We start from the raw sequence: 16205 nt of genomic DNA on the forward strand, positions 1-16205 counted from the left end.
AGGAGAAAAAAATTAAAATGTGGTATAAAAGTGTAATTATTTTTTTCAAAATCAAAATAAATGAAGTCAATCTTTAGTCATAACCCAAGCTGTCATTCTCCAGAATGTACTATTTTTATATCTGAGCTGTGCAATCCCCATCTATGAGCTGACTCGACCTTTCCAAGCAGATGTAAATATCATTTTAAGAACTCATATCTAAATATAGTGCTGCAATGCGTCAGACATTGAAACATCCAATAATGGTAAAAGGTAGCATTTACTACTGTTAGAATTGCACCAAAAACCTTAACCTTCACAAATATGAAACATAAAGCACAATCACAATATTAAGTGAATGGCGTTAAGCTCTATTTTACTGCCATGCATTTTAAAACCAAAAGATGTATAAGAGACATAGAGAATGTTACTCTAATGGGTCTTATTTTATCCTGTTTGCAAAATATTTAAAACAACTTTTTGTAAGCATTGCAAATTATGCATTTCCTATTTATTTGCTAGCATTCTCAGGCTTAGAAAGGAGGAGGTATTGGCATTTAACGGGCCCTTGTGCCTATAAAAAACACTATGAGTGATGATCTAAATATCAACTGTCAAATAGGATACCAGTTCAGAATGACAGACAATTCCATTTGGAGCAGCAACAGGACAGCCAGATCATGTGACATCAGCCTTGGATACTTTGCAAAGAGTCATCGCCTAGTAAAAGGGAAGGACGACGTGAACTGACGGGTAACATTCAGCTTTTTTCTATTTTAAAATGTCTCTTTCATGGAGAAATATTTTAAGTTTTAATTTGAACAAATTGATAGCAGTACTTTAATACTTTTTTTTAATGCATGATGGCCATAGAAATTATTATAATCTACTACATTCAAAAATATGTACAATGTTAGTTAACTTGCAGTTTTTTATACTGTATTGGCTGAACTATTTGTAAAACAGTTGTAGAATTTAGTTTTATAAGTTTCAAGCATACTAATTATGCACTGTCAATTTGATGCTATTTTCCTCTGTCAGATGATTGCATCAATGATAAAAGCACAATTTGTAAAGTGTGGCACTGTGCTACAATTATTGAAGTGTCTGTAGATAGTCTACTACAGTATTAACTTAGAGTAAATGTAACATTAAAAATGGCTGTGTTTGGGTTAATTGGAGGTAGGCATTGCTAATGAATGCTCTGGACTAAAACATTCCACTTCAGCAACATTGCTCTATAATTAGCAAGGGTTAAATTACACAAAGAATGTAGATGTCTGCAAGATTCACTGGCGTTAAGACTTGAATGGTTTAACTGGTATCAAAACTGTAATGTAAGTAAGAGGTCTACTTTGCCAGATATTAGCATTTTAGGATTGGTTGATACTTGCCACTTTTTAAGAATGATTGACTGTGCTTTTGTGGAATGTAACCAGGATAATTTAGAGACAAATCAGCTTTGGGGATCATCCAGGGTAACCTTACCCTCTCATTGTTGCAGGGAGAGAGCAAATAGAATAAGTTTGTTACTAGTGAAGAATGCTTTGCAGTTGGAAAACTGATGTCTGGACAGTTCACATCTCATGTGGATCTCCTGACAGAAATAGCAAATGTAATTCAAACCTGAAATGACTGCCAGAACAATGTGAAGTATGCAACATCAATTGATTAAAGGGGCGATTTTAGCCCTGCCCACTCAACGGAAACTGGGCGGGCAGTTAAAATCTCTCGTGGGCTCACCTGCCAACTTCTTCTTGCAGGCTACGCTTTTAACCTGCTCTTCTGAGCAGGCGAGAAGGACACCCGCCAGAAATCAGCGGGGTCCTTCTTTAAACATGGAAATCGGGCTCCAATTAAATCAACGGGGCCTGACTGCTAATCCAACCAAGGGCTTGAGCGGGAGGCAGTTATGATTTTCCTGCCAGGTCAACCTAGCGGGAAGTGAAGCCGGGGCCAGAAGAGGCCCAATGAAAGAAATGTTTTTGTTAACCTTCTTTGACTTTCCTTATGGGGCCAGGAGAGCTCCTCCTTGATTTACCTGAGTGCCGGGGACCGTTCCCTTGGTCTTTTGCCGCCCAACATTGGGCTCAGCTGCCGTTTCCTGCCAGTTTTGGGCGGAATACTGACCAAGAGCATGCGAATGAGGCCTGGGCATTAAAATCGCCCACACCTCACACTGGTGACATCAGGTGCGGTGGGGGTGGGGGTTTGCTAACACCAGGGCCCCATCCACTTGGGTTAAAATCAGGGCTTAATTTCTTGTTGTAGTTTTTCCAAACAAATGTTACACAGTGAAACTCATTTCTAGGGGTCTATTTTCAAATGGGTTTCTGGTAGTTTTTATAAACAGGTGGTCTTCTGATATAGATCCAATGTCATTAATTCATTTACTGTTGGTACTAAGATCAGATGCCACTGCCAACTATGGTGTATGACATGCAACTTTCTTTTAAGCTGGCTTTCAAGGCTCTCTCTAGGTATATTTATCCACATTTTATGCAGTGCCCCACATTGCTGGTAGCAATTTTGCATCCTTCCTTGTTGCAAATTGCCATTGACAATGGCACAATGGATAATCCTTCTACTATGGGTTAGAAGATTGTAGGTTTGCCTCTTACCTGGCTCGATCTCTTGACCTTTTATTGTTATGTCAGCTTAGTTCAGTTGAAAACACTCTGAGTCAGAAGGTTGTGGGTCCAAGGCCTTGATCAGAAATTTATAATCAGTGCTGAGACTGAGAAAATACTGAAAACTGAGGCAGTGCTGCATTGCTTGAGATGCCATCCTTTAGATGTAACATTAAGCTGAGACCCTGTCTGTTTCAGTGATTCAGGTAAGTATTAAAAATCCCATGGTACTATTCCAAAAAGAGCAGCAAGTTCACCCTCTGTCCTAAGAAACATTTCCAGCCAAACCAATTGTACCAAAATAAACTGGTTGTTCATCTTATCACTGTTTGTGGGATCTTGCTGTGTGCAAAATGGCTGCTCCATTTGCTTACATAATAACAATCATTGTCATTGAAAGCAAGTCATTGTATACAAAAAGACTTTTCTGACAGACATGATAAGGTCCTATATGAATGCAATTCTTTCTTTTTCTTTTTTTAATGTTCCATATTGTCTCCATCATGTTATTTTAACATCCACCCAAGTTTCCTTTCCTAAAAGATAATTTCAGATGATGGTTTCAGAGCTAATCCACATCAGCTTATCTGTAAAAGGTGTGGCTACCAAATTCTATTATTAATAATTCTTTCACTGGTACTGCATATCGTGGGTAAGGTTCCTTGAACAATCTCCCTATAATGAACTGGCAATGAGACATACATCCAGTTGAATAGAATGTTAGTGTTATATTCAGCCATTGGTTTGCTATCCAGTTCCTGAGCTTGATGAAGCTATGGTACTATAGACTGTGGCTGGGATTTTCCTCTCCAATCGAAATTTCACCTGACGTGCGGACTTCAGGCTGCCCTCCGAACTCACCACTGATCCTGGAGGATTTCCCAGGATCGGTCTGATTAGAATACTTTTGGCAGCCTCCCAGTGTAGTTTCCGCCAGCGCCGGGAGGAAGCCCCCATGAAAGGGATGGGAATTCGAAGCTGCTGAGGGTCTCAGTGCAAACTGGCTACCGCCAGGGCACAACAAAGTCTCTCTGACTTCCAGTGTGATGTGTTGGGAGGGGAAAGCAAATCAATTGATTGTACTCCCTTGTAATGGGCCACTGAATTTTTAATTGGTCTCTGCCAGCACTGTCAATGCTAGGCACCGCTTTTGAACAACCATTCTTTATGTCTAGCATTACCATAGTACTAGTGGCAGAAAATGTGGTGCATGACATCACTCGGTCATTACCGCATCATTTGACTATGCCCGTCCACAAGTTCTGGCAGAACATTTGACCTGGGTGAAAATGGGCAGGGATTTCCCAACTGATTTTCCATCACTGCCCACCCAAGTCCCACCAGGAAACCCATTGGACTTCAGAGGAAAGTTCTGCCTCAATCATTCCATTGAGCACCACAGACTTTGTGGAACATCCTTACTTCAATTATTCAATAAGTCTTTCCTTCTGCTTTGTTATGGCACTGTAAAGTTAGATTAATCCATATTATATCACTCAAGTATCAATAATTATTTACCTTGATCTAAAATAGTAATTAATTTGTAAACTGCAGAAGTCAGAAAATGAAGCTGCTGACCTCCCAACTGTTCAGGTGAAGTACATCCGAGACTTGGATAAAGGTCTTTGTATGTTTTACAGTGGTAATTCTGAACTATAAATAGTGTGGTGTTGTCCACTGACCATGAATCACACTGCTGCCACTCCAATGAAACTGCACAAACTCGAAGAAGTCAAACCATCTCGTGGTGTTGGTGTATGGCTGCAAAACCAGGTTTAAGGGTACAGGACCAATCAACATTGCTCTAGTAGGAATAATCAATGTTGTTTGAACGACTGAATGAACAAGGGAGTAATTTTAGTGGCAGTTGACATGTATGAAGAAGAAGGATCTGTTCAAGCTATTTAAATCTCTGAACTATGGGGAAAGAGCAGGGGAGTGGAACTAATTGGATAGCTCTTTCAAAGAGTCGGCACAGGCACGATGCGATGGATGGCCTCTTTCTGTGCTGTAAATTCTATGATCATTACAATCAGATTTCCACTTTCTTCATGAAAAGCAAGACATATAACCTCATCTACATTTTCAGCATAAATGTAAAAATCCAAAGTTTGAATTTTTGTATTTCCATTTTTCCACTCTCATTCACACCAGCAGCTCTATGTGCTTCCAATCTCCATCTGTTAGGAAGTTGGGTGAGTAAGCAATGGATTGCTGTACAACTGGCTTAAATAGCTCTGAACCCAACTGCACAGCAAAACATGAAAATGCCAAGTTTTTACGAACATAATCGGGATAGGCCTAATTCAGGTACACTTTACATTGAGCTGGATGTTTTCACAAAACACAAGCAGTAATCTGTACCAGACTGCAATTAGCCTTGCACTGATCCCAAAGGCAAATCTAACCTGTTAGATCCTTTCACAGACACTCAATACACTTTTCAATATAAAGAAAGAAGAACTTGCATTTATATAGTGCTTTCCACATGCCCCAAAGTGCTTTGCATCTAATTAATTTAATTTTGAAGTGTAGTCACTGTCGTTATGTGGGAAAACACGACAACCAATGTGCACACAGCAAGTTCCCACAAACAGCAAATAAATGAACGACAAGATAATCTGTTTTTGGTGTGGGTAGTAGGATGGTGAACTGTGGGGAGACCTGGTTAGGTCGTTCTATGCTCAGTTTCACTTTTTTTTGTGACTTTTGTCTCACTACGTCCTGCTTTATGGTGGGAATGGGATGGTAGGGAGATTAAAAGCAGCCCCAAAGTGACACACTGGTTGTAGTAAGTGAGGAGGAATAATTCATTCGTATTGCTTAATATCTTGGACTTTCCGACGACTGTTAGTGATGTAAAATTCTACTTCAGTCACAAATGCCACCCCCCCCTCCGCCTCCACGAGTCAGTAACAAAGTTAGCTAATGTTGCATTGAATTACATTGAATCTCCAGCACCGAAACAGATCATTCGGTTCTACTTTTCTATGCCGGTGCTGACACTCCACACGAGCCTCCTCCCACTCTAAGGGCCTCTATCCACCCTGCCCCTGTATCTTTCTATTCACTTCTCCCTCATGTATGCATCAATCCTCCCCTTAAATGGATTAGTGCTATCTGCTTCAGCCACTTCATGTGGCAGTGAGTTTCATACTCTCACCACTCACTATGTGAAGAAATTCCTCCTAAATTCTTAATTTGATCTGTTTATGCCCCCTTGTTCTGGATTCAACCACAACTGGAAGCAGTATCTCCATATCCACCTATTGAACCCCTTCAAAATTTTAAAAACCTCTATCAGGTCTTCTCTTAGTCTTTTTGAGCCCCAGCCTGTTCAATCTTTCCTGAGAGTTGCATCCTCTCACTTCTGGGATCCATTACCACTGCTGCAGACATATCAACAACAACAGCTTGCATTTACGTAGTGCCTTTAACGTAGCAAAAATGTCCCAAAGTACTTTGCAGGAGTGTTATCAGACAAAATTTGACACCTAGCTACATATGGAAATATTAGAACGTGACCAAAAGCTTGGTCAAAGAGGTAGGTTTTAAGCAGCAACTTAAAGGAGAGAGAGGTGGAGAGGTTTAGGGAGGGAATTCCAGAGCTTAGGGCCTAGGCAGCTCAGGCTGGATTTGCACCCCCATGGGGCAGGCCAGTGCCCAGGGAGCATCAACCTACAGTAATGACCTGACCCCAGAAATACAGGCCCAAACGTACTTCCAGCGTGCTCTGCCTGGCATGTGCTTAGCCAGGGACAGAAAAGTCAGCCCCGTTGAGTTCTGATGTATTAGTTGTGTTATTTTCAGCACCGGTCAATGAGCTTTTCTACATTGATACCCATTTTCTGTTATGGTCCCGTTGCTGAAATTTCCTCTGCAATTTTACATCAGATCATGTGATGGTAGAGGAGGTTTTTAGAACCACTGTGATAAAAATGTTCTTTGTAAATCAGAGTTGTTTGCCTTGAAGGAAGGATTACAAGAAAGTAGTATGTGTTCTATTACTGAGAATTTCAATATCTTGCATTAAATGTTTGTATATATTTTATAGGCCACTTGGAACAGAGCCTGGTTATCATAGTGAAGATGATATTTAAACAGCTCATCTGGCTGGTGGTTTTGGTTGGGCTGAGCTATTCTGATGAATCAAATGACAAACCAGACGACGGTGAAACTGAAACTGAACCCACCGATGAAGTCAGTCCACCCGTAGCCCCAGCAACCCTTCCCCAAGAATCCCCAAAAGTTATTGAAGGTTGCCCAAACTGGATGGCAGGAATACCTGGCAGTCCTGGCCATAATGGCATCCCTGGCAAAGATGGCAGAGATGGTCGTGATGGTGCAAAAGGAGAAAATGGAGAAACAGGTAATGGGCATTGCTTCAAAATGGATATTAAGAACCTGTTGGCATAAATGGAAATCAACTTTGCAGAAAATATTTCAAATTGAAGAAACTGGCAAATTATTTTTCTCTGTCCAAATTTCACATTGAGCATCTTTTTGCATGAGTGCTTTGTCATCATATAGAAATCTTATATTAAATCTATATTGAATTAATTGCACCGAGAGTATGGCCTGAGCTTTCCACTTCTGTATTCGCCAGACTGCAAACTTCCACCCATTCACTCTGGACAGAAAATTGCAAGGTGATCAAAGTGGAAAACCCTGGCCTATTACTTTCATGTTTCCTATTAATGAACCTTTAATGATGGTATACATCCTCCATGCATTAAATATTAATGTTCCAATCCTATGCAGGCCTCCTCCCTGACCCCTTTCTCGATTACATTGATGTCTCTATTGGTGCCTCCCCGACCTAAAGATTTTTATTGACTACACTTGCAATTTCCACCTATCCCTCACCTTTATGTGGTTCATTTCTGACTCTTCCCTTCCTGGACTTCTCTTTCTCTCTCTCTCTCCATCTTTGGCACTGGCCTTTCCACATACATCTATTACTTCTACAAATACCTGGATTATGCTACCTTCCACCCCACTTCCTATAAAGATTGCATTCCTTTCTCCCAGGTTCCCCATTTCTATCATATCTCTTCTAATAACTCTACTTATTCACAGCAGAAATGATCCTTCCTAGCCTATATGGCTCATTGATGTAGCAGGTGATGCATTCAAACCACTGGGTAATATGGGGGAGGTCAATGGTGAAAGAAAGAACTTGCAGTTATATAGTATTTTCACACGTTTCTTAGAAGCATCCTAAGTGCTTCACAGCCAATGAGTTATTTTTCGAAGTGCAGTCGCTGTTGTTTTGTAGCAACATGACAGTAAGGTTCCACAAACAGCAATGAGATGAATGACCAGTTAATCTATCATTAGCGATGTTGGTTGAGAGGAAAATATTGGCTGGGATAATATTCTTCAAGCTTCTTCAAGTAATGCCATGGGATTTTTAATATCCAATCCCTGACACTTACCTCCACCACATGCACCTCACAAAGATGTGGGATGGGGAGATTAATATGTAATGAAGAGGATAGACAATACAGCAGAGAGCATTGGGGTGAATTGCTAACTATCACATAATAAAGAGTTCAGGGCAACAGTGTCTATGCAGGGACTGGTGAGATCACCTCCACTAGCTTACCCGGCAGATTTTGCTCTTTGTGTGAGACGAGGATGGGGAAGGACATCTCAATCAATATACTGAATGGTTTGTACAAGAAAAGAATTGTGATTTTTTTTTTGTGTCCAGTTTTTTATCAATTTAATTTCCTTATTTTTCCTTTTCAACTCCTTATTTTTCATTTGATTGGGTCACTTACATCTGCACCGTTTTCTTCCATTGAAAACAATGGGAGCAGACCTATGTATCTGAATGTTTTGCTCGCTAGGACTAGATGCATTTTCCTATTATCTCACACTTCTGTTTTTGAATGGGAGTTCTGGCCTGGATTTGTTACATTAACATTTCCTGGTAAAATTTTGCTATGCCTGGACTCTAAAAGGGGTACAGGAACAGAGAGATCTGGGGGCATATGTACACAAATCGTTGAAGGTGGCAGGGCAGGTTGAGAAAGTGGTTAAAAGAGCATACAGAATCCTGGGCTTTATAAATAGAGGCATAGGGCTCGATTTTAGCACCCGCGATCGGGTGCGTTCCTGGCAGGGGGGCTACGAAAATTGGGGATTCCTGGGGTGGGTCAGGAGCCCGGCTCCAACCCGCCCCATTTCCGGGTTCCCCAATGACGCGCTGACATGCGCGCGCAGCCCCCGCATATGGGACTCCCGGCAATTAAAGCTGGCGGGGTGCCACTTAAGGTGTTTATCTAGGTATTTCAAGTCGTTTAGAGACCTGATTAACGTGATATTTTAGGAGGGTTGGGATTTTGCAAACAACTGGGACTGTTTCCCGTACTGGGGGAAACATTCCCGGTTCAAATGGACGTGTTGCAGCCATCAGCCTGTGGCAGCTGCAAAGGTCCATTTGACAGGTGGGGGGCGGGGGGAGACCCTCACTCATTGCAGGAGGCCACTCTGTCACTTTGGACAAAGTTTGGCCTCCACCACCCTCCTCCTAACAACAAAATTCACCAACTTGCACACATGTACCGACCTTGCGGACCCCCTCAGATGTACATCTTCCAGATGGGGGCCGCCGTAGCTGCAGTCATGACCTCCTTGGAGGGTGAACATCATCACCAGCCTCGCCGGCCACGCCATCTACCTCTGACACGTGGAGCTCCACAACACAGTGCTGTGACACATCCACCTGCACAGCAGGAGGGAGGGCAACCGCAGAGAGAGATGCGTCGCAGAGGGCACTACCCTCGCCACAGGGTCCACAGACCGAGGCTCAGCTTCCTGGACCTCTCTGAGCAGCAGTGCACACGGAGGTTCAGAGTCACTCGACATGTAGTCGTGGACATCTGCAGCCTCCTTCATGCCGAGCTGCTCCCGGCTGGCCCGAGCACCATCTTCTTACCTGTCGCTGTCAAAGTCACTACTGCCCTCAACAACTTCTCCTCCGCATCCTTCCAGGGTGCCACTGGGGACATCGCCGACGTCTCTCAGTCGTCTGCACAAAAGAGTCCTGCAAATACACCTGCACCCACTCTGCAGTGACACAATGGGTGTCATCAGTTGTGGGTCTTCATTGTGATCCTCAGGAAAGGGCATTATTGCACAAACCAGACAAGATTCGCAAAGACGTGACAGTAGTGGTGCCAATATAATATGTAATGTGAGTTGCTCAGAAATTAAATAGCACTAAAAACCATGACAAAATCTCAAACACCCTTGTGCATCCCTTTCATGCTCATGACACGTTTGCCTTAAGCTGCCTACTGCACATATGTGATGCATGCCCTGTGGCTGCAGCACAGGTAGTGGCAAGTTGAGTGAGGCTGACTGTGAAAGAGATGCATGAGAGGGTGAGTATGAGAGAGAGCCATGAGATTGTATGAGGATTGGGTTGAGTGGTGGTGGTGGGATGAGTACTGGCGAGGTGAGTAAGTGCAGGTAAGATGAGGATGAGGTTTGAATGGGTGTGAGGGGTGATGTGACAGAGTAGTGTTGGCAGTGCAGAAGGAGATGTGGGGTGGGGGCGGTGATGTGGCAGACGGAGTGTAGGGGAATGAATAAGTGTATTTGGCTGACCTACATAGGTCATTGCAGCGCCTCCTGCACTGTATGCAGGTGCGCGATATGTTGGTGGTGCAGGTGACCTCCTCTGCCACCTCGAGCTAGGCCTTCTTGGTGGCAGAGGCAGGCCGCTTTCTCCCGCAGGGTTGCTCTATGCTGTAATTTTTCCTATTTCTTGCAGCATCAGTCAGTGGAGGACTGCCCCTTTAAATAGAGCTCCTCCAGCTGACAGACCTTACTGAGCATGCGTAGTCCGCCCGCTGCACAGCTTAGCAGCGGGGAACCCGGAACAACAGGTAAGTGAATCCAATCAGCCTGCGATTGCGCGTGGGGCAGACTGATTTCACCGGGCGCGTTACCCACGGCCCAATCGATCCCCTGCCGCGAACCCGCCGCCATGGTAATATCGGGCCCATAGAGTACAAAAGTATGGAAGTAATGAAGAACCTTTATAAAACACTGGTTCGGCCACAACTGGAGCATTGTGTCCAATTCTGGGCACCGCACTTCAGGAAAAATGTGAAGGCCTTAGAGAGGGTGCAGAAGAGATTTACTGGAATGATTCCAGGTTTGAGGGACTTTAATTACGTGAATAGATTGGAGAAGCTGGGATTGTTCTCCTTGGAACAGAGAAGGTTGAGAGGAGATTAAATCATGAAGGGTCTAGACAGAGTAGATAGAGAGAAACTGTTCCCATTGGCGGAAGGGTCAAGGACCAGAGGACATGGATTTAAGGTGATTGGCAGAAGAACCAAAGGTGACACGAGGAAAAACTTTTTTACACAGTGAGTGGTTAGGATCTGGAAAGTATTGCCCGAGGGGGTGGTGGAGGCAGATTCAATCATGGCCTTCAAAAGGGAAATGGATAAGTACTTGAAAGGAAAAAATTTGCAGGGCTACGGGGAAAGGGCGGGGGAGTGGGACTAGCTGGATTGCTGATGCACAGAGCCAGCATGGACTCGATGGGCCGAATGGCCTCCTTCCGTGCTGTAACCTTTCTATGATTCTAAGGACAACATGGAGTAAGGATTTTATATCTGAAGTGTCTGTAAACAGTTATATACATTTCAGATGTTGTGTTCTGTATACAGTATTTGTGCAGTTGTGAATGCACCCCTTTCAACAGCCAACTCCCTGCAACTTAAAACAGACTCATATAGTTTTTCTTAATGATTGACTGAGTAATTGCACCACCTAATGTAGCACTAAGCTATGTTGATCAAGAAGGTGCCACCTTTAGTTCATTCATTGTCCATGTTGAGTTCGCTGGAATAGCAGTAGAGATGCCACAATTGGCCTCAACAGTCTAGAGTTGGGAAAAGAAGTTTTTCCTGGATTTTTTTTTATTTGTTCACGGGATGTGGGCGTCGCTGGCGAGGCCAGCATTTATTGCCCATCCCTAATTGCCCTCGAGAAGGTGGTGGTGAGCCGCCTTCTTGAACCGCTGCAGTCCGTGTGGTGACGGTTCTCCCACAGTGCTGTTAGGAAGGGAGTTCCAGGATTTTGACCCAGCGACAATGAAGGAACCTCCTGATTGCTGACTAATGGCACCTGCTAGAAAGTGCAGGTATGTGGACACTGAATTAGTACAGGATCGAGCTTGGCCTCCATGCCCTTCACGATTGAAGAGTCTGTCAATACTCACTAGGTTAAATGGTCGTCTTCATCGCACGGACAGCAATCTGGCGGAACGGATCATCTGCCCATTATGGAACCCATCGAATTATCATTCCAATTCCATTGAAGTCAATAGAATGAAAATCGGGTGGGTTCTATAGTGGGTGGGGTGATTATTGCCTATGCAGTGAAGACAAAAATATACCCCACTGTCTCTGCTCACACACTTGGGTGAGGAACTGGAGGGCTGCCAGCAACAATGGAACTATATCCTGGCATTGCCTTCAGGTAGGGGAGATAAACTAGAGCCAAATAAACACATTTTAATTCACAGTGAAAACATGTCATCTTTAAAGTAAAAGTTGATGAAGTCAATGATACTTCAGTGCACAAAACATGAAGCGTGTTGTCTACCATATTATATATTCGGCTTTTCCTTTTTTTTAGGATTACCAGGACCAAAGGGCGATGAAGGACAGCCTGGGAATCCAGGCGTAGATGGAGAACAAGGACTTGCTGGACTTCCAGGACATAAAGGAGAAAAGGGAGATAGTGGCTATTATTACCGCTCAGCATTCAGCGTGGGACTGACCACAAGAAATCCTGTCCCAAACATCCCCATCAAATTCTCCAAAATCTTCTACAATGATCAGAAACACTACAATGAAGAGACTGGCAAATTCAGCTGTCCGTACGCAGGGGTGTATTTCTTTTCATATCACATTACTGTCTATACTAAGGATGTCAAAGTTGGTCTGTATAAAAACAACAAGGTTATCATTTTTACCTTTGATCAATTTCAGAATAATGATGTAGATCAAGCTGGAGGTTCAGTTGCAATTCATTTGGATGAAGGGGATGAAGTGTGGTTACAAGTTTATGGAGACAATACATTTAATGGGCTTTATGCTGACAACAATAATGATTCCATGTTTACAGGATTCCTTCTGTATCCAGATTTGCATTAAACAAGGTTTATTACTATACTCCTAATACCATTACAGAACTTCTATTTACATTACTTTAAGTTTGCTGCTCCTGATGTTCTCTTTCCAATTAGGAGCTGAGAACACTAACTGCAGTGGCAAATAATAGTTCAACATTTTGCTTCTTTGTTAGGGATCAGCAATCTGCAAAATTATGTAATATATATGCAGTTATAATCTCCCTATAAGGCTATCAACGACTAACTGAATAAATCAGATACTTAACTAAGAATGGTCATCGATATTGACTTTTTAATCATTCATGTATGCACATGATGATATTATAACCTGAAGCTCCTAGGTGTGTACCATAAGCACAGTAAAGGTAGCAACATGAATTGTAAGTGAGTCAGTCACGTTTCAGGGATCATTACAGACGTACACAGTAAAGATAGAATCAGCAGCTGTATTTCACCCACTAATAGACATGGTTGTAATGTTACTAACTATGGCTATAAGAGAGGCTAAATATTCATGACAAACTTATTTTACAGTATTGGAACATAGGAACAGGAGTAGGCCATTTAGCCCCATGAGCCTGTTCCGCCATTCAATGAGATCATGGCTGATCTGCAACCTAACTCCATACACCCGCCTTAGCCCCATATCTCTTAATACCTTTCGTTAAAAAAAATCTGTCAATCTCAGATTTAAAATTAATAATTGAGTTAGCATCATCTGCTGTTTGCGGAAGAGAGTTCCAAACTTCTACCACCCTTTGCTGCATGTAGAAGTGTTTTCTAACTTGACTCCTGAAAGTCCTGGTTCTAATTTTTAGGCCATGTCCCCTAGTCCCAGACTCCCCAACCAGCAGAAATAGTTTCTCTCTATCTATCCTATCAATTCCCCTTAATATTTTGACAACTTCGATCAAATCACCCCTTAATCTTTTAAATTCCAGGGAATACAACCCTTGTTTGTGTAATCTCCCCTTGTAACTTAACCCTTGGAGTCCAGGTATCATTCTAGTAAATCTATGCTGCAAACCCTCCAAGGCCAATATATCCTTCCTACGGTGTGGTGCCCAGAACTGAACACAGTATTCCAGGGCTTTGTATAGCTGCAGCATAACCTCTACCCCCTTGTATTCTAGTCCTCTAGATATAAAGGCCAGCATTCTATTAGCCATTTTGATTATTTCCTGCACCTCTCCATGACATTGTAATGATCTATGTACATGGAGCCTGAGTCTCTTTGGACCGCCACTGTTTCGAGCTTTTCACCATTTAGAAAGTACTCTGATCTATCATTTTTAGGTCCAAAGTGGATGACCTCACACTTGACTACATTGAAATCCATTTGCCACAGTTTTGCCCATTCACTTAATCTATCAATATCTCGCTGTAATTTTATGGTTCCATCTACACTACTTACAGTGCTGTCTATCTTTGTGCATTTGGCAAACTTGGATATGTGGCTCTCTAACCCATCATCTAAATCATTAATAAATACAGCGAGTAGTTGAGGCCCCAACACTGATCCCTGTGGGACACCACGAGTCACATCCTTCCAATTTGAGTACCTGCCCATTATCCCTGCTCTCTGTCTCCAGCCGCTCAGCCAATTTCCTAACCAGGCCAATAATTTGCCCTCAATTCCATGAGCTTCAACTTTAGCTAACAGTCTGTTGTGAGGGACTTTATCGAATCCCTTCTGGAAGTCCATACAAATAACATCCATAGATATTCCCCTGTCTGCTACTTTAGTCACCTCTTCAAAAAATTCAATCAAGTTCATCAGGCATGACCTACCCTTGACAAATCCATGCTGGCTCTCTGATCAGCTGAAAATGTTCAAGTTGTTCAGTCACTCTATCCTTAATTATAGACTCTATGAATTTTCTGACAACAGATGTTAGGCTAACTGGTCTATACTCCCCTAGTTTCCCTCTCTTACCTTTCGTAAATAGTGGAGTGACATGTGCAATTTTCCAAACTAAAGAAATGGTTCCTGAATCGAGAGAACTTTGGATGATTATAGTTAGGGCATCTGCAATGTTCTCACCTACTTTCTTCAAAACGCTGGGATGGAAACCATCTGGTCCTGGGGATTTGTCACTCTTTAGTGCCATTATTTTCTTCATTACTGTTAATTTGCTTATGTTAATTATGGTGAGTCCCTGACTCTGGTTCAAATTTAGTTTTCTTGGGGTGTCTGGCATGCTATCCTCTTTTACTGTAAATATTGACACAAAGTAATTATTTATGTATTTTGCATGCTTTTTCTTTTAGATTAATGTTGTCCCTTACCTCTTTTGTTGTCCATGGCTGTTTTTTTTTGGCAAGTAGAGCTCTTGCCCCTTAGGGGTATAAACTGATTCTGTATCACATTAAATTCTTTTTTGAACACCTCCCACTGATCTTCCGTCATTTTACCCAATAACAGATTTGCCCAGTTTACTGTGGACAGTCTCTGTCTCATCCCATTGAAGTTGGCCTTACCTAAATTTAGAATCTTAGAAGCTGATACGGGTTTCTCCCTTTCATACACAACGTTGAACTCGATCATATTATGATCGCTATTAGATAAATGTTCATGCACCATTAGGCTGTTATCTAAATCTGTTTCATTAATCATTATTAAATCTAATATGGTCTGCCTCCTTGTTGATTCTAGGACACGTTGTTGCAGAAAGCTGTCCTGAACACACTCAAGAAATTTGCTACCTTTCTGACATGAGCTCGTCTGCTTATCCCAATCAATATGAAAGTTAAAAACCCCATTAAAACCACACTGGCTATGCTACATGCTTGTCTAATCTCTGCATTTATACATTCTGCCACTTCACAGCCGCTACCAGGGGGCCTATACACAACTCCCACTACAGTCTTAAATCCTTTTCTATTGCTTAATTCCACCCATTAAATCTCCACTGCCAGCTTCCCTCTTGTTATACCTTCTCTTATCATTGAAGTAATTTCATCCTTAATCACTAAGGCTACTCCTCCCCCTCTACCAGTTTCCTTATCATTCCTGTAGACCTTATAAGTATGAATTCAACTCAGGTGTTCCTATCAATACCTGTCAAGTCGACCACTATCAGCAGCGTTCTTGTTCACAGAATATCTGGAAGTTTTATTAACTACTGAACTGTAATAAAAAAAAGTTTAAATGTCATCGACAGTTTTGCACATGGTCCATGGACTTGAGGATTAGAGGTGGGGGAGGGGATCTTCAGCTGTTTCTGCCAATCAATTTTTGCAAACCTACAACGTCCCCTTACTTGTAGCTGTTAAACCCAAGAAACATGCATAACGTTAACAGAAGACTCTGCACATTAGGGGAAGAGCTGAGATGATAGCTTATATGTGTAAGTCTTGATTTTAACACATTTCAGATGTCACACTTCCTTACAGATGTTAAAGACAGTATTTAAAAAAAAATTAAA

At 42.3% G+C, this 16205-nt stretch overlaps 1 protein-coding gene across 1 annotated transcript; it reads left to right on the forward strand.

Annotated features, from left to right (window-relative positions):
* Positions 1-643: 643 nt before the first annotated feature.
* Positions 644-15415, forward strand: LOC137331589 (adiponectin-like). Its single transcript, XM_067995487.1, has 3 exons — positions 644-732; positions 6664-6978; positions 12279-15415. Exons 2-3 carry the CDS (start codon positions 6699-6701, stop codon positions 12797-12799), a joined length of 801 nt encoding a protein of 266 aa, XP_067851588.1. The 5' UTR covers positions 644-732; positions 6664-6698; the 3' UTR covers positions 12800-15415.
* The last annotated feature ends 790 nt before the right edge of the window (positions 15416-16205 follow it).

This window comes from Heptranchias perlo, chromosome 13, assembly GCF_035084215.1.
Source record: "Heptranchias perlo isolate sHepPer1 chromosome 13, sHepPer1.hap1, whole genome shotgun sequence".
NCBI lineage: Eukaryota > Metazoa > Chordata > Chondrichthyes > Hexanchiformes > Hexanchidae > Heptranchias > Heptranchias perlo.

Excerpts from the sequence above, each read along its gene's own strand:
- LOC137331589 (XM_067995487.1), top strand. The coding sequence starts at position 6,699 with ATGATATTTAAACAGCTCATCTGGCTGGTGGTTTTGGTTGGGCTGAGC. Across the intron at positions 6,979-12,278 it reads AGGAGAAAATGGAGAAACAG|GATTACCAGGACCAAAGGGC; the intron begins GTAATGGGCATT and ends CCTTTTTTTTAG.